At 40.0% G+C, this 21,254-nt stretch overlaps 3 protein-coding genes across 4 annotated transcripts; 2 read left to right on the forward strand and 1 right to left on the reverse strand.

Moving 5' to 3' along the window:
• Nucleotides 1-245: 245 nt before the first annotated feature.
• Nucleotides 246-4,063, reverse strand: cfap210 (cilia and flagella associated protein 210). Its single transcript, XM_068704324.1, has 9 exons — nucleotides 3,924-4,063; nucleotides 2,936-3,144; nucleotides 2,620-2,793; nucleotides 2,289-2,494; nucleotides 1,880-2,036; nucleotides 1,666-1,805; nucleotides 1,362-1,554; nucleotides 1,083-1,247; nucleotides 246-996 (listed from the first exon to the last, which is right to left on the reverse strand). Exons 1-9 carry the CDS (start codon nucleotides 3,970-3,972, stop codon nucleotides 676-678), a joined length of 1,614 nt encoding a protein of 537 aa, XP_068560425.1. The 5' UTR covers nucleotides 3,973-4,063; the 3' UTR covers nucleotides 246-675.
• Nucleotides 4,064-6,444: 2,381 nt separating this feature from the next.
• On the forward strand, nucleotides 6,445-14,464 carry phgdh (phosphoglycerate dehydrogenase). The gene is made up of 12 exons (XM_068704325.1): nucleotides 6,445-6,761; nucleotides 8,328-8,479; nucleotides 8,566-8,631; nucleotides 8,712-8,766; nucleotides 8,934-9,032; nucleotides 9,141-9,273; nucleotides 9,360-9,508; nucleotides 9,616-9,768; nucleotides 12,031-12,169; nucleotides 12,383-12,510; nucleotides 12,603-12,825; nucleotides 14,075-14,464. The coding sequence occupies exons 1-12, from the start codon at nucleotides 6,624-6,626 to the stop codon at nucleotides 14,227-14,229; spliced, it is 1,590 nt and encodes a 529-aa protein (XP_068560426.1). The 5' UTR covers nucleotides 6,445-6,623; the 3' UTR covers nucleotides 14,230-14,464.
• Nucleotides 14,465-16,733: 2,269 nt separating this feature from the next.
• On the forward strand, nucleotides 16,734-20,677 carry klhl23 (kelch-like family member 23). 2 transcript variants are annotated; one of them, XM_068735061.1, is made up of 4 exons: nucleotides 16,734-16,914; nucleotides 17,025-18,254; nucleotides 19,732-19,884; nucleotides 19,962-20,677. In XM_068735061.1, exons 1-4 carry the CDS (start codon nucleotides 16,908-16,910, stop codon nucleotides 20,270-20,272), a joined length of 1,701 nt encoding a protein of 566 aa, XP_068591162.1. In that variant the 5' UTR covers nucleotides 16,734-16,907; the 3' UTR covers nucleotides 20,273-20,677. The 2 variants fall into 2 exon arrangements, with proteins under 2 accessions (XP_068591162.1, XP_068591157.1); XM_068735056.1 differs by lacking the exon at nucleotides 16,734-16,914 and having other exon boundaries at nucleotides 16,942-18,254.
• The last annotated feature ends 577 nt before the right edge of the window (nucleotides 20,678-21,254 follow it).

Raw genomic sequence — 21,254 nt, forward strand, 5'->3', positions numbered from 1 at the left:
GCACCGCTAACGTCACGCGGTTCACTTAACTGCAGTAGTGAGGAATTGCTTGCTTCAGTGTTAAGTTAGAGTCCATATTTTTAGCCCAGACCGACGGCATGCATGGACTGTAGAGCACTCTGAATAGAACATTGTCTCACGCACACATTACTCTACATCATGTACCTAATGAACACTTGTAGATGTACAACATCCCTGCAAAGGTATCGATGTCCAAAGTCACTCCATATCTACTGTATAGTGTACTCCCCAAGTGTGAACATGATGCACTATATCTTGCTCTCAAAAGTCTCAACAAAGGGACAAAAGAAGTAGTTTGTTAGAGTACATTTGGGGCAGTTTCATGTCGTTATTCGTGAGAACAACAGGCTCCCTGGCTGTAAATGAACCGGATGTGTTGTATTTAATGTGTAGGGCACCAGGATCCCCCATGGAAGCTATTAGAATCCCAGAATGCTTCTTATTTTCCAAATATGAAAACCATGCAACTGCAATACAATAACTTCATGAATCCCACTCATAGTCCCAATTTGTTATTCACTCATACAACACACACCATTGCTTGTCTGTTATAAACCGAGTAGTGAATGAGAGTGATTTCAGACGCAGCCTCTGTCAGAACATCTTGAGGATTTTATTAAACCTTTGAAACCAGAATTGCCAGCCTGGCGTGACCTATGACCACGTAAACCCAAGCCTCCTCTTTGCCTCTTGAATATCTTCGGCCTCATTTAACTTCTTAATGTTCTGGGTGGAACCAGAGACATATTTGGGCATTTGAGCACCAGTGAGGTCCTGAACGAGGTAGCTAGGCCCGACTCCTCCGCCGGCTTTGCAGAGCGGGAAGATGTTCCGCTGAGCCTCCGCCGCTGCTCTGATGATGTGCTGTGAATACTGCAGGAACTGGTTTTCCTCTTCAGCGATGAGCTCTGCGTTCTTCACTTCAAACTCGTGTTCCTCTCTTCTCAGCTGCTGACCCCGGGCACTTTTATCAGCCTATATTTGAAGTGTGACAGATAAATGTCAGACAAGGACCAAATCATTTTTCCAATGATGGTGGCGGAGACAGTTTCAACATTTACCATTTGTGTGGCGTTGAAGTCTCGTAGTTTTCTTCCGTCGTCTTTCATCCTCTGAGCCTTCACTTGTTGTTTCTCAGAAAATATTCGGTCGGCCTCTTTCTTGGCCTGAAGTGTGTCTCGGGTGTTCTGTTTTGTTGATTTGTCGCTCTGCTCCTTTTCTTGTCTCTGATGAAACCGATTGTGTTAACAGGTGTGAGAACATTTTGTGAGCTGCAAATGGAATCTCTAGAACCGGCTATACGGTAACATTGTGTTCTGCAGCATCTGGACCTGTCTTACCGTGAGTTCTCTGTGCGCAGCTATTGACTCCAACATCTTAGCCTTCTTCTCCCTCTTCTCCCGCTGCTGTTGGGCCTTATTCGCTTCCTGCTCAGCTACAGCCTTTGCGATCCTCTGCTCCTCTCTGTCGGTTTGATCCTGCTGTGTGACGGCCAGCTTGTTCATGATCTTCTCTCTGTGCGTTTGTGCCTCTCTGAGGAATGAAAACACAATGATGACACACCGGGGATGCGCTGTATGTTCGAGATGTCAGGAACGATGACTGGCGAAGGTTGGCGGTGTTTATTGTTTTGCTGGGCCTTACCTGAACAGTTCTTTTTCTTTGTCTTCCCGCAACTTCATCATTTTTTGTTTTGCAGAGAGAAAAAGTTTCCTTTGCTCCTCTTCAGCCTCCTGTTTTTGTGCATCTGCCGCTTTTATGAGGTCCCTATTGGTGACATGTTCCTGTAAATGATATACAGTATGAGTATATACAGCAGTACACTTGTAGCAGTTAGCCTGCCCTGTAGAGACCCTACCATGTGAGCGTGCATGAGGTCTCTCTTCAGCTTTGCTTGTCTTTCTTCCTCCGTCTTTTGCTCCCACTGGTGGAGCTCTTGAAGGCGCTGGGTTTCCTCTCCGTCCTTCTTGTTCTCTATCTTCTGTCGCTCTCTCACTAGCTCACTTTCCTTGACCCTACAGAGAAGGAATCATAATCTCACATGTAAAGCAAAAATGCTTTACTCAAGCCTTCTCTGATTCTCATTTGAAATTCGTCACAACCAGGGACAGTTGAGTTGCAAAATTGGATGTTGAACGCGTATTCTTGTGCAGTTTTAACAACAGTACTACATATCTTTGAAATTCCTGTACTTCTCCAACAACCCAGACAAACGGTGCATCTGCAGCGTGTTCAAAGCCGCTTGTTGGGTGAGATGCAAGACTTACTGTTTCTTCAGTTCTTCTGCAACAGCCTGTCTCCCAAGCTTTTTGTGAAGGGCTTTCTTCTGCTCCTGCCTCAAGGCTTCAGCCTCTCTGGTCTTTGTCGTATCCAGAAATTCTTTGTCGACGTTTTCAGAGGCATTCTTCATTCTTTGCTTCAGTTCAATCTGTGCCTCCCTTTCCTTCAGCACCTCTGTCAGTAAGAGCGCACCCTGTGGAAGCAGCAATAATCATTCATTGTCCAGAAACATCAACATATATATATATATATATATATATATATATATATATATAGCCAAACATGTACACGTGACGATCGTTTTAAAGCGATACTGACATGTAATCCTTTGACACGGTCTGTTTGATAGAACAGCTGACTTTGGGCTTTTTCAACAGCCTCTTTCCGCTGCTGCTCCTGATATTCGGCCTCTTCTTTGTCAGCCAGTTTCCTTTTCTCTTCCTCAATCTCCTCCCGGATCTTCTTTGCCTCCATTTTCTTTTGCATTTGACTCTTTGATAAATGTAAAACATAAAGCGTGTTAACCTTTTGCACGATTCTTTACAGCAGAACGTTGTGCTTTCATTGCGGAACCTTACATCTAAATTTAATAAAACTAATAAAATCTGAGGAAACCCCCGTACAGGGAACTTACAGCGATGGTGTTGGGCCACAGTTTGACCACCTCTTGTGATTGCAAATGCAAGGCCTCCCTCTGTTTTGCTGCCTCTCTAATCCTCTCCTTGTCTTTATTAACCTGAGTCAATTCATCTTGAATCCTCAGCCACTCACTCTTGGTTAAGACAGTGACTTGTCGGAGGTCTGGTGGCTGGATCATCCTGCTGCCATCCTCAGCTGAAGACCCTATTTAAGAACAAAAAGAAGAAGAGGAAAGTACTGTGAGAAGACACTGCTTTTAGAACAGAAGTTTTTTTAAGTGGACTTTGTGTAATTTGGGTACTTGAGGACTGCAAATGCTTTTCTTCATAATGTTATAGGATGCATATTTATTTGAAGTGAGGAGATGCCTTTCGACATAATCACTTTTTTGTCTGTACCAGAGATGATTATGATCAGGTACACCCTATGATAACCAGTGCAGATGATCAGATTATTTTCATCTATCATGCATGCTGTTATGTGTTGTCATAGTTGATGTTTTTATACAACACATATGCACTTGTAGGCTAAATACATATACGCTAAACTGCAAATAAAAAGCCTAATTCAGATATGTTTTCCCACTAAATATATTTTAATGTTTATAGGCAGAAAAAAAGTTAAATAGATTTCAAAGTAATGAAGGGATTCAGTATCTTGGTTGCTGGTCTTCGTGGGGGAGGATACTCTGGGGGATTTTGACTCCGTATTTTATAAATCCTGGCTATGACCATGTGAATTATGGAAAAAAAATATTACTTTACAGCAAATGTTGTCTTTTATAAGTGGCAACAAGGTTGAGCGCGACAATGGATGGATGCATAATACTAACTATTGTGTTTTTAGAGCCATTCTTACATTGTTCTGAACTTTGTGTACGTCAACGTTACAGCCACCTCAAGACTTGCATATTGTCTATTAGCCATGCTAACATTAGCTTAGCTACCGTCAGTAAAGGTTACTAAAAACTCGTTAGCTCTCACCTCTCTTACTGGAGCCTCTTCGTCGGCCATACTGAACCACCGATGCCATTTGTATGCGGTGTATATTACCTAGTAATTACATGTAAAAGGACTGTTTTACCTAAAACAGCTGACAAAGTTGTAACTCTTTCTAGGTTACATACAGCTGTGTCAGAGTGCGCATTTGTTGCGTTGTATCCAGGCAACGCTTGAGTCAATCCGAAGCATTTCCGCAGATGGACGACAGGTGGCGCTGCATGTCCCAACAATTACATCATTTACATAATTGGAATTGGATAATGTGACTCCTTACCAGGTCCCTATATATAAAAAAAACCTATATATACACGTGTATATATATATATATATATATACCAGGAAAATATATAATATAATATAAAAATATACCAGGACCATCAAATTGAAATCTTATTATTGATTTTATTATTTACTCGTGTTACTGTGACATTTCAAAATGTCACTGTAACATTATGTATATATACACTGCCGTTCAAAAGTTTGGGGTCAGTTAGAGGTTTCGTTGTTTTCCCTGGACAGGAAGAACAGGAAGAAATGTCATTGACAAAGTTAGAAGTAATACTTCAAACTGTGCTTTCATCAAATAATCCTCCATTTGCAGCAATTACAGCCTTGCAGACCTGTGGCATTCTAGCTGTCAATTTGTTAAGGTGATGTGAAGAGATTTCTCCCCATGCTTCCTGGAGCACCTTCCACAAGTCGGATTGGCTTGATGGGCACTTCTAGCTGCTCCCACAACAACTCAATAGGGCTGAGATCCGGTGACTGTGCCACTCCATGATAGACAGAATACTAGCTGACTGCTTCTTTGCTAAATAGTTCTTACATAGTTTTGGAGCGGTGCTTTGGGTCATTGTCCCTTTGTAGGAGGAAATTGGTTCTTTGTTTCTGGCCATTTTGAGCCTGTAATGGAACCCACAACTGCTGATGCTCCAAATACTCAACTAGTCCAAAGAAGGCCAGATTTATTGCTTCTTTAATCAGCACAACAGTTTTAAGGGTTTTCTTATGATCGGTTAGTCTGTTGAAATGATCAACTTGCATTAGCAAACACAACTTGCCATTGGAAGACAGGGCTAATGGTTGCTGAGAATGGGCCTCTGTACGCCCATGTAGATATTTCATTAATAATCAACATGTTTACAGCTACAGTAGTCATTTACAACATTACCAATGTCTACACAATATTTCGGATCAATTTTATGTTATTTTAATGGACACAACATGTGTTTTTCTTTCAAAAACAAGGGAATTTCTAAGTGACCCCAAACTTTTGAATGGCAGTGTATATATGTATATATAGACACGATTGTAGTAGAGCATGGACAAGCCCAAGGCTACAAGTCAAGACATTTTGAAATTTCACAGTAGGATAATGAACACGAGTAAATAATAAAATAAATTATTAAATTTAAATTTGATGGTCCTGGTATTGTGCATGCCGGCTTGCTGTTTGGCATGGTTTATGTACTTGAAAGTAACAAAATTACAAGATTGGATTCATATGACTCCAATAACCTCAGTATGTGAACTAAGATTCTGGTTTATAGAAGAATAGTAAAATTAAATTAGGTTCATATACTAGACCTCATTTATCCTTACTGTTCTACTCTTGTTCAGGATAATGAAGGCAGGGAAGCAGCCCAAAACATTTGAGTGGCACAGATATACCGTATAGATACTCAAACAAATTCCCTGTGTTTTAAAATCTAGTGGTGAAAGCAGGTATAATGGTATGACTGTGACAGTCTGACACAAAGATCAGGGGGCTGTCATGTGCAGCCTAATGAGTCAGGTGATAAACAGCATCTGTTGAATTCAGCAAGAAACAATGGACTTGCCTGATCTGCTTTTAAAGGAAGCAATGAACAATTTTAAGTTATTCTTTGGAAGATTAAAATGATTTCAACAAAACCACCTACTTTATATTTAATTTCATTAGCTTGATATGAACCGACAGAGTTTATGGTGATTACATCTCTCGTATGGTATCATGTTAGCATAACATTACCAGTTGCATAGTGTCCAAATGAATTACAGGACATGGTTCTTTTTCTTTGTCAGAGGTACTTGACTTTACTTAAGTATTTCCATTTAATGCCTCTTAATACTTTTATTCCATCGTACTTCAGAGATAAATAGGGTACTTTCTACTCAAGTCCACAAAGCTATATTACTTTGTAGATATACATACTAAACTTGCTGTAGGGGAAAATGAAATCATTAAATTCAGTTTGCATGTTAATGCACAAGTAATAATAATCCACTATTATATTAAATAATAATATAACACTGAAAGGGTCCATTCCCTGCATAATGAATACTTTTATTTTTAATATATTCTGTAATTTTACTTAAGAAACATTTTGATTGCTTGCAGTGTGTAACGTTACTTGTGATATTGCTATTTATTGCTACATCTGAGTACTTCTGCTACCTGATGACCTGACATCAAACTGGTCTCCAGTACGAAGGGCCTCCTTTTACAGCTGCGTCACGTCACACCAGGCGATGCACGAGAGGCGGGTTTACTTTGAAAGGGGGCCGTCTTAAATCCGATCAAAACCATTTAAAACCGGCAGAGGGAAAAGCAACTCCCCGTGCGCATCAAACTCACGGACACATCAGCAGTCCACCACCAGTTACGCACCGACCAGCAGCCCGGTGAGAAAAGCACAAAAGATGGCTCCTATCTCCATCAAGACCGTTTTAATCAGTGAGAGTGTTGACCCTCGCTGCAAGACGATTCTGGAGGAAAATGGCATCCGAGTTACGGAAAAACCGAATATGAAAAAGGATGAATTAATGGCGCAGATTAAGGTAAAGTTGCCACTCGGGTGTTGCGTAACTGCTTTTCACGAGTGCACGAGGTGTCGTTTTTGTTTCTAGTACGCCATCGTTTTGAAATCATGATTAAAAAGAAAAAAGTTCTGTCGGTTAAGCAAGCATCATTTTAAAAGCTAGTGTGTTTTTTGCAGCTGTGCTGGAAACGGGGATAGAATGAAATAGCGTCTGTTTTTTTTTGTTTTGTTTTTTTTAATGCAAAGTTTAATGTAAGACGTGTGCACGTTTTTAGGTTACGTACTCGCACCATTCCTCTGAGCCCGACACGTATTTGCCGGGTTCCGATGGGACAATTGAATGTACATTTAGGACCGCCCCCTAGGAAGCTGATGCAACTCATCCCTGACTTTACTGGGTATCCCATCTCTTCTTTTCTCTGGGTGCCACCATGCAGCACATTGGCAGCTATTATCAACTCAATGCAGAGGCTGTGCATTCAAAGCATAATCAAACATTTGCATTTGTGCATGTTCTAATTGTCAGATTAGGAAAAATGGGTTGCAGTGGAAATGTATGCACACTAACTAAAGGATTGTAGTGGTTTGCAGTGGAATCATGACTGGACAAAAAGCTCTGTTAGACCCTGGGTCCAAAAGTGAGCTCTCTTCTTAGCCACAGCTAACTCATTCATTGGACAGTTTTTTTTTGTTGTTTTTTTATTACTGCATCTTATGCATTTATTTATCTTGGTGTTTAGTAAGTGCACACAAAAAAAGCACAATCAGTATGAGCATTATTAGTCGAGGTAACTGGACCTCAAATAGCTGATCATGAATAGTACAGAAACACGGGAAACATGACACAAAGAAGCATTTGTACCATAATAAAAGTCAGAAAGGGAAAGAAGTGTGAGGGAAAATCGTCACACTCGACAAGCTGACGTGTTACCATAATTACAAATAGATCATGTATAAATATAGGCCATAACATCACTCGCACAGATCGGAAGATCGCTTTGTTAACAGCTCACGATCAGCTGTAGTCGAGCTATTGAATTTATGCACACACAAAAACCACATCTGCTATCACACAGGCCTTTTGGGTTAGTCCATTTGCTTTCACACCACAAACGCACCACACCAGAGTCCAGCACTGGCAGCAGACCAAGACCCTCCTTTTCAGGCGGTCTCAGTCCGGTTGTTTCATCTGCACCAGCTTTGAATTGACAGTTTTCACATTAGCCCAAACAAACGGCACTAACGAGGCAAGGCGGGTTAGGTGTAAAAGCACTCTTAGATTGTGATGACATGAATGGACACACATTTATTTAACTATGTATACTTTAAATGAAGCGTTTAAAAGTATACAAATTACATTTTTGAAGAAATGCTTGTCTAGAAGGTAGATAAGGTAAAAAATAAATCATGGTTTTAAGGCCCTTATCATGACCAGCTAGTTTGCATTAATCAAAGTACTACTTAGTAATTGACAACCAGGGAGGTAAATTGCCACTTTTGCACGGTTGGTAATCTAGCCATGAGTAGGTTAACCACAGATCTAAAACACCATGAGATCAACCCAATGATTTTCTCCCCCTGCTAGGACTACGATGGCCTTGTGGTGAGATCTGCAACGAAGGTAACTGCTGATGTCATCAATGCTGCTATTAATCTCAAAATCATTGGGAGAGCTGGAACTGGCGTTGACAATGTGGATGTTGATGCTGCCACCAAAAAGGGTATTATTGTCATGAAGTAAGTGTCTGTGCACAAATTTGATCACGCAGTTCCAATATAATGTACTGTCCATTGACTGTAGACTGTTTTTCTCTTTTCTCCAGCACACCAAGCGGTAACACGATCAGCGCCGCCGAGCTGACATGTGCTCTGATGATGAGCCTCTCAAGGTGAGATCTATTGTCAACATGCACAGTTTTTTAAACTCGCATTGAAGTACAAGTGTCATTTAATTTCATTCTGTTTCCAGAAATGTGCCTCAAGCCGCAATGTCGATGAAACAAGGGAACTGGGATCGCAAAAAGGTAAGCGGAGGTTTTTAGTTTGCCCCGTCTGCTGTTTGAAACGACCGTGTTTGCGGTTGGCACACAAAGCGTTTACTGCTGCATGGTCGGCTCCATTGTTCAGCCAATCATCACTAATCGGGTGCGACATTTGGACGGGGTCATCGTTTTTGTTTCTAATTTTACAGTTCATGGGTGCAGAGCTGTATGGCAAAGTACTCGGAATAGTTGGACTTGGAAGAATAGGAAAGGAAGTCTCCTCAAGAATGCAATCATTTGGCATGAGGGTAAGTAAAGAGATTAGACGTGTCCAGATGTTTCTCAGTGGTTAATCACACTCTGATCATTAGATTGAACAAACACGGCAAGATAAGTTTGTTTTTCTTTCTGTGTAGACAATCGGCTATGATCCAATCACTCCTACTGAGGTGTCTGCCAGCTGGGGGGTCGAGCAGATGTCTCTGGAGCAGCTGTGGCCCCAGTGTGATTACATAACTGTCCACACTCCCCTAATGCCATCTACTGTTGGTGAGTTTCACATATAGCCATCATCAACTGTCCCGAAAAAAAAGTTGTGGGATTTCTTTTCCAACTGTCAATTTTTTCTGTCCAAGGTCTGCTCAATGATGAAACGTTTGCTAAATGCAAGAAGGGAGTGAAGGTTGTGAACTGTGCACGAGGGGGGATCATTGATGAGGATGCTCTCCTCAGAGCTGTGGAGTCCGGACAGTGCGGAGGAGCGGGACTCGACGTCTTTGTTGAGGCAAGATCATTGCAGCATAGAATTATTTCTTTGATCACTCATCATTACTATTAATAAAAGAGTTGCAGCAGCTTACGTCTTACTTTGTGTTTTATGTTCGGCCACAGGAGCCTCCTAAGAACCGCTCATTGATCGAGCATCCTAATGTCATCAGCTGTCCTCACCTGGGAGCCAGTACCAAGGAGGCTCAGGCTCGCTGTGGGGAGGACATCGCTCTGCAGATCGTGGACATGGTGAAAGGCAAGAATCTGGTTGGAGCCGTAAGTTCTACTTTATGTTTTTTATTTTTGTTATACCTTTTCTTTTCTTTTTTCTTGATAGTAGGCATCAGACATTTACAGATGTCTTTCAGACAATCTACATTGCATGTTCATATTTTCAGATGATGCTCATTTTAGTTAGACACGTATAGAACAAGAAAAAAACAAAACAGAAACCACAAAAAGAAAACTATAACTAGGGAGTGATCTATGATACATTCAGTGATTTATGAAAATAGAATCAGGTCTATGGGGTGTTGCGTATGTAACCCATTTTTCCCAATATGACAACATTGTTTCCAGTTTGTAGTTGACAGATGCTGTTATCTTCTCCATTTTGTAAATGTCCATTGTAATGTCCATCCATGTATTTAGAGTGGGACTCTCTTGTGACTTACCATTTCCTGTTAAGTCTTTTTGCCGGCCAACAGAAGTACATTTTTTTTAAATATTTATCTCTTTTTGACAGTGTTTTGGGTAAATATCCCAGATACAGGTATTTCACCTTCAAAAGTGTTTTGTAGGGCAATGTGTATTTGTTATACTTTTTCAAACAAATTACTTCTCACTCATTGAGATTTGTCATTGCAAAAGATATTACAGGGGAACTTCAGTAATTTTGTGCTGCACTTCCATAAAGTTGGGGAGACTCGCGAGATACAGATTAAAAAAGATAAATCAATTCACCTGTTTATAATGCATGCTTTCTGTCTAAAAGTTTATATCTTTAAGCACAAGCCACAGAGAACATTGTGCAACTGTTGTCACTTGCTGAGTTGTCGATCGGAGTCCAAGCTTTTCTTAACTTTACTTCAATGACAACGTGACAAGGTTTGAAGGATTTGATTGTTTTCTTTTGGTGCAACATGTCAGGTGACCTCTGTTCTGTGTCAGCAGCATCATACAGGAAGCTTACCGTGGTCTTACTATTCCACTATTAAAATGCAAAGCAAGATGCATTTAGTTTGTCTTATTTTACATTAAAGAGCTCATTTTTATTCTCTCTGTTGAGTAATTGTTGATTTTAAGTAAAAACGAGACAAATGGAGAAACGATTCTTTTCACAAATTCAAACACTGCTTCTTCTGTTCTTGTAGCCTAAACCTAAACTGCCAGACTTCTATACCTTCCTGTTTGAAAGTTATTACTTGATATTTTGGAATATGTGATACTTGCAGATACCTGAGACAACTACCAAAGTAATATAATCTTTTACAATCAACATTTATACAATACTTTCCAAAGTGGCCTGATGTTGCCATTAGGTCATGGAGTGACTCCAGTAGTTATTGGTGTTCAACCTAACAGACTTCAACACACACATCTGAAGTTCATGATGGAGATTTATGTGAAAAGTAAGACAAAAACCGTCATGCCCTAGTCTAGTTTATGCTTTGGGAAATAATGCACAATTCAGGCATCTTAACGTTAGAATTACCTTGTAAATATACATTCCTCTGTCAAATCTTATATTCACGTAAGTTTGTGTTTGGAAATGTGTTGACGACAACATATTTTGGGATTACCATGTGTGTCATACCGTGTGTCGCACTATGTACTAATACCATGTAAGTCCATTAAAATTACTCTTAACAGGTGTTTTCATGATTTTGATCAGCTACCTCTCTTTCAGGGTGTGTCAGTAGGTTAAGAACCTCAGGTATGAAGTTGGAATATATATCTCGCCACAAGTTCCATCAGGAGCTTTCTGTCATAACACACAGTCTTCCTCAGCAGATGAAGTTTGCCAAGTTGTCATAGTAATAGTAATAGTATTTGTTGTCACGGATTTGTAGATCCGTGGTGACTTTAGTTTGACTGAAAGTTCACTCTTTACCTTGGAAACAACAGCAGCAGTTGGCGAAACACTCTCAATCACAGCACTGGATCTTCCAAAATTGTGTAGATTGTGTGATGTGGTCAAATAGATTGAACACTAAATTGTCCTTGTGATTGTTTTTGCCTGCTGCTGTTTCTTAGGGCGAGAATAAACTTTTGATGAAAACATACAGTACATACACGTTTGGTTGACTGAGCCTGATTAACAACGATGACCCATAAAGATATTTACAAGAACTGGGTTTTCCACCAAACTTGCGCATTATAAGCTTATTATCTCATTGCATAGCTACTGTCTTCCTCTGTTGCTCTGCTTACAGCACAGCTTGTTTTAAGTAGAGTTTTTAGTTTTTACCCCTACGCTGTCTCTAGGTTCACAAAAGCTCTCTGATTCCATGTGTTTTTTGTTTGGTTTTTTTGTAGGTAAATGCACCGGTTTTGGCCAGCACGTTCTCCCAGGATTCTCACCAGCTGATCAAACTCGGAGAAGCTGTTGGAGCTGTGCTGCAGTCCTGCAATACTTCGAAGAAACCCTTAAAAAATGTCCAAATCACTACTCGAGGTAAGACTGCTGTCTAAGCTACCGGTCTAACCGGTTTGTCTAAGAGCTAAGGAGGGGGTCATATAATAGGAAGATAATGTTGTAACAGGCTTTTTTTTCTCCCCCTGGTGGTACGATTGGGGAAAGCACTGTTGTACAACATTTTTGCCTTTTTATAATGTTTCACTTGCTAGTGGTGGCAGTTGACTCCATGTGCTGTTTTCTTCAAACCAGGGGGTTGCATGAAGTCCTCCACTGGTTACATGACTTCATCAGTACTGGTTGGACTGTTGAACCATGAATCTGGCTGTTGCCCGAACCTCATCAACGTACTGAGCCTTGCCAAGGAGTCTGGGATCACGGTAAAACATGGATCTCACTCCTGCAAATGCCGCGTGACAAAAACAAAGTGCGTGTCTTCTTAGAAAATAATCTTTTCATTCCGACTATCCAGGTAAACCAGACCCACTGTGCGTCGGACGGGGCTGCCAGTGGAGTGTGTAAGGTGGAGATCGGGGCCAACGGCTGCAGCTTCAAAGCCAGTGGTTCAGTTCAAGGTGGCGTGCCGGTCCTGCTGGAGCTCAGCGACAGTGTGTTCAGACAGCCGGTCTCTCTCACTGGAAATCTGCTGTTCTTCAAGGCCTCCGCTAGTCCTCAGCTCCTCTCCTCAGTGGCTGGTAAGAAACAGACATTTAAAAATGACGCATTGCCCGTTAATGTTCAGGGAAAACAATCCTTTAACACTGAAGTTGTTAGAATGAGGATAAAACTGATGGCTACAACTAGGTGGTCTCTGTATTAACACTCTGGATGGATCTTAAGCTGGGCAAACATATTTGTGACATGTCAAGTGATCATAGGAAGTTTCAGCTACATAAAGCATAAAATACAAAACAAACACTTCAACATTCTTTGAGCTTTCATGATTGCGTAATGAATTTAACCCAGACTATAAGTCTATAATAAACTGCGTTAAAGTAGCCAAAATACAGACACTCGCACCCTTAAATAATGTCCTTATATTAATCAATCTGTAGTCTTTACTGTTTTCTTCCAGATTGAGACGTTTTCTCATGTTTGCCACTGATATTGGTTGAAAAGTGTAACTTAATAAAAGTGGAAAATAATATTAATATATATTCATTTTGTAGCAGTTTTATAATGGGGCATTTCTGTCCTGAGGTAACGAGGGATTTTTTGTTAAATATCTAAGACTGCACAACATCAATGTTGTTGCTAATCATTGACGTATCAGTGGCATTATGTAAACAAGCAGCCATTTAAAGAATAACATTCTAGTTCATATTTGTAAGATTTAATGCTGAAGGTGGAAAATAATATTCATATACAATTTAATGGCAGTTTTTTAACACAGACATATTTGTCCTCTAAGCACATCAGAGCAATATTGTTTTTGGTTTTTTTAAAGTGAGGTTAAATGCATCAAATTCAACCGTTTCTGAGAATTTATCAAATAATTTCATGGAAAATTGATACTGTAAAATCATCACAGTACAAATGGGTTAAAACATTCAGTTGTCTGAGTCTGCCAACCTCTTAAGCTTCTATCTGTTCTATGCGATATAGACCCATACTTTTGTTTGATATGCACATATTAACTTTGGGATTTGATAAAGATACTTTATAAAACACATTTATCACAGTAAATATCGCAACACACATTCCTGTAGATATACAGCCAGTTACCCTCCTCAAAGATGTAATACAGCCTCAGTGGAAGAAGCAGATGCAGTATATTATGTGAGGGGAGATTTAGGGTTTCAAGTGGTATATGGTGACATTTTGCAGTAACTTTTGGAGTCCTTTAGTTGAAACAACGCATGCATTGATGTCTGAGGACATAATAGCTGTTTTTCTTGCTTTCAAATCACACCTATTTTCTCTTGTCTATTGTTCTTTGTTTAGGACTTCTGGCCTCAGAGGGAGTGGAGATCCAGTCCTTCAGTGCTCCCGCAGACCGCTCTGGGGATCTGTGGTATTGTGTGGGGGTGTCCTCTCTCCTGCGAGACCTCAGTGCCTTAAAGCCTTTGGTGAAGGAGGCCGCTCAGCTCACCATTTAGATGACAGCAGCAATGCTATCTATAAATCTTCAAGAGTGGCTAACACAATTGACCCCTCTTGGTCTTAGCGTTTACAACTAACAACTTATAAGTTGATCATTTGCGGTTCAAAACTTGTATTTTGATAACATTCCAGTGTTAAGATGAATTTCAAATTCACTGTCATGTGCTGTTTGACCTTTATAAAGCAGAGGTGTAGAATAAAGTACACTTACTAAATCACTGTTACAACGACTGTATTGCGCCAAGTGTTTTTATTTAGTGAACTTTATACTTTTTTCTTTTTTAAAGGGGAGGTATTCCACCAAGTTTCCAGTGTAGTAAGCACTCATGTACAGTTTAATTAAATCCAATACAACAGCCTATAATGTAACCTCTAATAAAACTTGTATTTTATAAAGTTTGAAATACAAGTTGTATTATTCAAATCTTTTCTTGTAATCTATGGTTATGGCAGAAGTTTATAGTATTGGATCACATTGCATTGTACAGGGTTACATGACATCTTGTAAAAGCTCATCAAATATGATGCATCTCCAGTAAAACTACCCAACAGCAGTGGATGGTGGTATCTAAGTACATTTAGTCTCATTCCTCTACAGTTCAGAGGGAAATATTGTACTTTTCAGACAACTACATTTCATTTTTTAACATATGTTGCTAGTTACTTTCCAGGTTCAGCTTAATAATACAGAATATAATCAACAAATACATGATGTATTATTATGGATGAAGATAACTTTATTGATCCCTTGGTGGAATTCACAATATATAGTGTGTGTGTGTATATGTATGTATGTATGTGTGTGTGTGTATATGTATGTATGTATGTGTGTGTGTGTATATATATATATATATATATATATATATATATATATATATATATATATATATATATGTATGTATGTATGTATGTATGTATGTATGTATGTATGTGTATATATATATATATATATATATATATATATGTATATATATATTGAAAAATAAGCCCACGTTTACCATCTGCAACACTTAAGTGTAATGTATACATATTAATACATCAATAATTATGATTCAATAATGTAATGTATGTTATTCTGAAATGGGCCAGTCTGCATACAAAATGTACTGATTATGCAAAGTATATTCTATGCTAGTACTTTTAAAATGTTAACTTTTCCTTTTAAAAGAGTATTCCTACACTGCTGTATTGCTATTGGGCTGCTCTGAGTACTTCTTCCATCATTGCCAAACAGTATAAAGTACTAAGACCTAGTACAACATGGGCCACCAACATCAACAATTTGTAAAATACTGTATACAAATGTCCTCTAAAATGGACAGATTCTTTAATATGACTGTTGTAGACATTTAGATACAGGTAACTGATATTTAAATCTTAGTCTTTCAGGGGTGGAATAAGTTGCCTACATTAACTCAAGTGCTGTACTAAAGTACACATTTGAGGTGCTTGTACTTTATTTGAGTTTTTTCTTTTCATGCCACTTTCTACTCCACTACATTAATGAGCAACATATTCAAACATATGAAAAGCTTATGAAAGAAAACATAAATATAGTCAAATAAATAGCTCTTGAGGTAGCCACAGTGTGCAACATTTGCTTTAAATGTTTTCATTGCGGTCCACTATTGGTGCAGCACCTGCCTTCAACAGTTCCTGGATGTGAGACCACTCTGCATTGTTTGAGCTAATAAAAGAAGAATAAAAGTAACTGAAACTATTTAGATAATTGTTTTGAATGCAATATACATTTGCTGCTTTTAAAAATGACAGCATTTCTCTCTTTCTTCAGATTTTCTTTTACCAAACAAGCAATCGATCAATTAATGGAGAAAATAATCAGCAGATTAATGAAAATAATCATTAGTTACAATTGAGCACCACCTCAACCAACTACACTAAATCCTGCTTGTACATTAATGAATGAATAATAATATATATATTATTATATATAATATAACAGTCACGGGGGACATTTTCTGCAAAGTAGGCCTACTTTTAATACTTTATACTTACATACGTTTACTTAAAGGAACAGTGTGAAGCATTTAGGGGGATCTATTGGCAGAAATGTAAACCATTAAGTATTTATTTTTCTTTAGTGTATAATCACCTGAAAATAAGACGAGTTGTACTTTCGTTGTGTGAGATCTCCTGCAGGAGTGCATCTCGTGCACTGTGCTGTTAATCCTTGTTAGGATTAGTTAAAGCCTTGACCACACTGAAAGTGGGTTCAAAACCATGGCAACGACAAGAATGAGGCAAAACACGGATTGTGAACAGTGCAACGGCTTCTTTTTAGTGCGCTGCTGAAGGCGACGCTCATTTGTATACGATTTGTATTCTGTTATTGCCGCGTCTTCGCCAATACTGTTCCTCACGAGACTGGCTTGAGGTAATATTTAGGCTCGGTTGGGTGATTCCTCTGAATTGTTGCTTGGTTTTTGTCAAGAACCTGCTGGTAGAGAAGTGCTGCAGAAGTGAGGAGGAGGAGGGTGAGGGGGGATGGCCGCTTGCACATCAATACCAAAATAGGATAGAGCTGCCCGCGACAGTCCTGCACGAGCTAAATTGAGGTCCGTGTGTTTTTTTTGTTTTTTTATTGAAGAGCACCGTTCAAAGAGAGGACGCACTGTCGAGCGTTGAACAACACCGGGACAATCGTGGGAATAGGATGAGAGGTAATGCCTTCTATTTATGAATGAAATGGTAAACACAGAGTTATTGACACCGCGGTGTTCGTAGGTTGTGTCACTGGACCACTGACACGTTTGCATGTGTTCAACCATAGATACTATGTCACACAGGCAAGCTGAAATTTACGCATACGACTTCTGCGACGGCGACCACCCCGCGGAGCTCCTGGACGCCCTGAGACATTTCTACATCGGTGGCCTGTTCACCGACGTCGCTCTGCAATGTGGCGACTCCGGACAGGTGTTCCACTGCCACAAGGCGCTGCTGTCAGCCCGCAGCTCCTATTTCAAAGTCATGTTCACGGCCGACATGAGGGAGAGGTCAAACGGCGTCGTCAAGCTCACCGGCGTGGACTGCGGGGTCCTGGGCGCGCTGGTGGACTACGTGTACACGGCTCAGCTGAGCATCACTCAGGGGAACGTACAGAGCTTGCTGGAGGCCGCCGACCTGCTGCAGTTTGTCTCTGTGAAGCAAGCATGCGAAGAGTTTCTCGTGCGCCTCCTGGATGTGGACAACTGCTTGGGGATGCACGCGTTTGCCGAGCTGCACCTGTGCGCCGGCCTGGAGAGGGAGGCCCGCAGGGTGATGCTGAGCAGATTCACGGAGCTCATCCAGCAGGAGGAGTTCCTGGAGCTGGATCACGGGAAGGTGAGATCGGTGTTGGAGGCTCAGAACATCACCGTGCAGAGGGACGAAGTGTTGATAGATGCCGTGGCCAAGTGGGTGACCCATGACTTGGATAATCGCGTTCACTGTTCTGCAGAGTTGCTGCACTCCATCCACCTGGACCTTGATGAGATGTACTTCAAGGCCACTTTAGAGGTGCACAGACAACGCTTGCCGAACAGTGAGGACATTTTTAAATCTGTGATCGTTCAGGCTTTAAGGTCCAGTGGCAAAGACGCGTCTGCAAGCAGGAAAATGTCTTCCAGCATGTATGTCATCGGTGGATATTACTGGCACCCTCTTTGTGAAGTTCACATCTGGGATCCTATCAGCAACACCTGGGTGCAAGGAAAAGACATGCCTGACCACTCGAGAGAGAGCTACAGCGTCAGTTTACTTGGAGCAAATATCTATGTGACCGGTGGTTACAGGACAAACACTGTCGAGGCTCTGGACACGGTTTCGGTTTATAACTGTGACTATGATGAATGGACCGAGGGCTGCCCCATGATCACAGCTAGATACTACCATTGTTCTGTGGCGTTGCATGGCTGTGTTTATGCCATCGGAGGATACAGAGGAGGAGCTCCAGAGCAGGAGACAGAATATTATGATCCCTTGAAAAAGAAATGGTCCCCTTTGGCCAAAATGATCCAAGGTATGTAAAAATATTAAGTGATATCTTATATGAATCAATGAACTTCAGGTAAAGAAGAAAGAATACATCACTGTTAGGCAATCTCTCTACGGGATGAGTTTAGGAGCTGTTCAATCACATCACATGATCTTCCCTGTTCATTGTTCTATCTGCTGACAGAAATCATGTGATGTGACTGAAAGCTCCTGAACAGCTTGGATGAAGTTTTTTGGAAGATTGTTTTTTCTTCTCACCTGCTGTTTTAGGTCAAGAATGACTATTGGACCTCAATAAATGAATTCTTAACACAAGTTCCACTTCTTTCTGAGCTTTCAGCCACATCCTGAATCATCTCCTGAACCTAGATATAGCTGAAAGCCACAAAATAAATTGAGAAGAGGAAATTGAATGAAAAATAATGCATGTTTTCACATTTTTTACAACTTAAAGCTTCACTAATCAATATTTTCACATTTACTCTGGATCAGATGACTACTTGTGTATGAAATTGGTCGCTCCTATATTGACAAACCCACAAAGCATTGTCACCCAACTCTGCTGTTTACCTCAGATCTATACGGATCGTTTTTAGCTCATTGTTTTGGTTTGATGGCCCACAATTTGATTGCATTAGTTCAATCCCACTGCTGTCATCAACCCTGTTTTCAGACACACAGGCACCTTGTTTTAGTGGGAAAAGCTCTGATAAACCCACTGTACACTACTGGCTGAGGCAGACAAACACATTTAGTTAGATAGCTACAACATTACAAGGGTTTTTATTTGTCATTGTATGACAGGGTTGCACAACAAAAATTAGATTGTAGTCCCAATTTGCTACATAGGAAACAGACAATAGCAACAATAACAATACAAACTATATTTTATTTGGAGAGTGTAGGATGAATTAAGGAGTCTCGCAGCTAGAGAAGAAACGCTGTTTTGAAGTCTGGTGGTTCTGCAGCTGATACTTCTGTATCTCTTTCCAGACTGCAGCAGGGTGAACAGGTTGTGGCTGGGGTGGGTCTTGTCTTTTACTATCCCTGTAGCTCTTCTCAGGCTCCTCTTCTCACCAATATCACTGATGCTCAGTAGACGGGTGCCAATGCTGTTCTGGGCGGTTTTAATCACCCGCTGTAGAGCCCTCCTGTCCTGGGCCAGTTTGTAATGTTTGCAGTCAGGATGCTTTCTGTTACACCTCTGTAAAAGTTGACAAGAACTTGGCACAGGAATTTTGCCTTCTTAAGTTTCCTTAAGAAATACAGAAATTAGCTTTCTTCACCAGGATGGAGATGTATGAGAACCGTGTCAGGTTGTTTGTGATGCTGATTCTTAGAAACTTAAAGCTGTTAACTTGCTCCAGTTCAGCTCCATTGATGTAACATGATAGGGCGCTTCCTCCAAATGGTCAAAAAATAAATCAATGCAGGTTTAAGTCATTTAAATTTATAGACGTGAATGATTGATCAAATACTTATAACCTCTGTTTCCTTTGAAGGTGTAGGAAATGCCACTGCCTGCGTGATGGGAGATCAAATCTATGTGACCGGAGGTCACTATGGGTACAGAGGAAACTGCACTTATGAAAAAATCCAAGTCTACAAGCCAGATGTCAATGAGTGGAGTATCATTACAATAAGTCCTCATCCAGGTAAGAGAAAAAGAGAAAGGGATAGGAATGAAAATATGCTGAATACTGTATTCTGATTTGAAATCCTCTGTTTTCAGAGTACGGGCTGTGTTCTGTGTCTCTCAACAACAAGCTGTATTTGGTGGGTGGACAGACGACTGTCGCAGACTGCTACGACATAGAGAGAGACGAATGGAGACCAATATCAGTGATGAAGGAGAGGAGGATGGAGTGTGGGGCGGTGGTCATTAATGGTTGTATTTATGTAACAGGGGGATACTCCTACTCTAAAGGGACTTATCTGCAGACCATTGAGAAATACGACCCTGAGCTGGACTCCTGGGAGATTGTGGGGACTCTTCCAAGCCCAGCCAGATCACATGGAAGTGTTTGTGTTTACAGTGTTTAGTGTCAAACCCTTGTCACATCATTTTGTGCCAAAATGGATCAGATTGTGAACTGTACTCTGTCAAAGTCTGCAAATGTCAGATACACTATCACATATGATGTTGAGTTAGCCCAGTATAACGGCTGTTATAGAGAGCTACCCATTTGCCAAAGTGTGAATATAATAACAAGCATTTCACTTTAACTCAGGGGCTTCATAATTAGCACTTTACTTTTGGGTATTTCTGGGGTTTTTTTAGATGAAAGAAAAGACTGAAAATAGAAAGAAGATGACTATGAGTATTATTCAAATCCACTTTATATATATGCAAAATCGACCTCACTGTTGTACTAGGATACTCCAAATAATCATTTCCCTTTATTAATAGAAATTACTATTACTTGATTAAATAAATCACTACCAGTATGATGTGATTTCTGCCTGAATTTATAGGTGATCTACATATAAGGTACATTGGACTTTATACGTTTTATCACATTGTTTCTAAACAGTCACTGTGAGATTTATATTTGGCTTCATCCTATATAGACTGTCAGCTTTTATATAAAATGTGATATAAGTTATAGCGTAAAGGCAAGGCAAATGTATTTGTAGAGCAATTTTCAGTAAAAAGGGAATTAAAGGTTCTTTACAATAGTAAACAAATATAATATTACAAAATTGTAATTTGGGATCATAAGAGAACACAGGTGGGCTTGTTTGCTTGCTTCAAAAAGAGAACTGCAACGTCTTTGTTTCCCGAAAACAAATTCACAAAAAAATTCTCCTCAAGTTTGATCTTTTTTTTCTTTAATTTATTTTCAACTAATGGAGTGACAAAACTGCTCACACATTTCGTCTTGAAGCTTTGATAAGAGCATACAATATTAACAATTTAAACCTTTACGTCTGTGACCAGTGGTGGAAAAGGTACTTAAATATTTTTGTAAAAGTAGCAATACCATACCATATCTGTTTAAAAAAGTAAAAGCCATGCATTCAA

This window comes from Cebidichthys violaceus, unplaced genomic scaffold (assembly GCF_023349555.1).
Source record: "Cebidichthys violaceus isolate CVI_PGR_0920_01 unplaced genomic scaffold, fCebVio1.0.p SCAF_11, whole genome shotgun sequence".
Lineage (NCBI taxonomy): Eukaryota > Metazoa > Chordata > Actinopteri > Perciformes > Stichaeidae > Cebidichthys > Cebidichthys violaceus.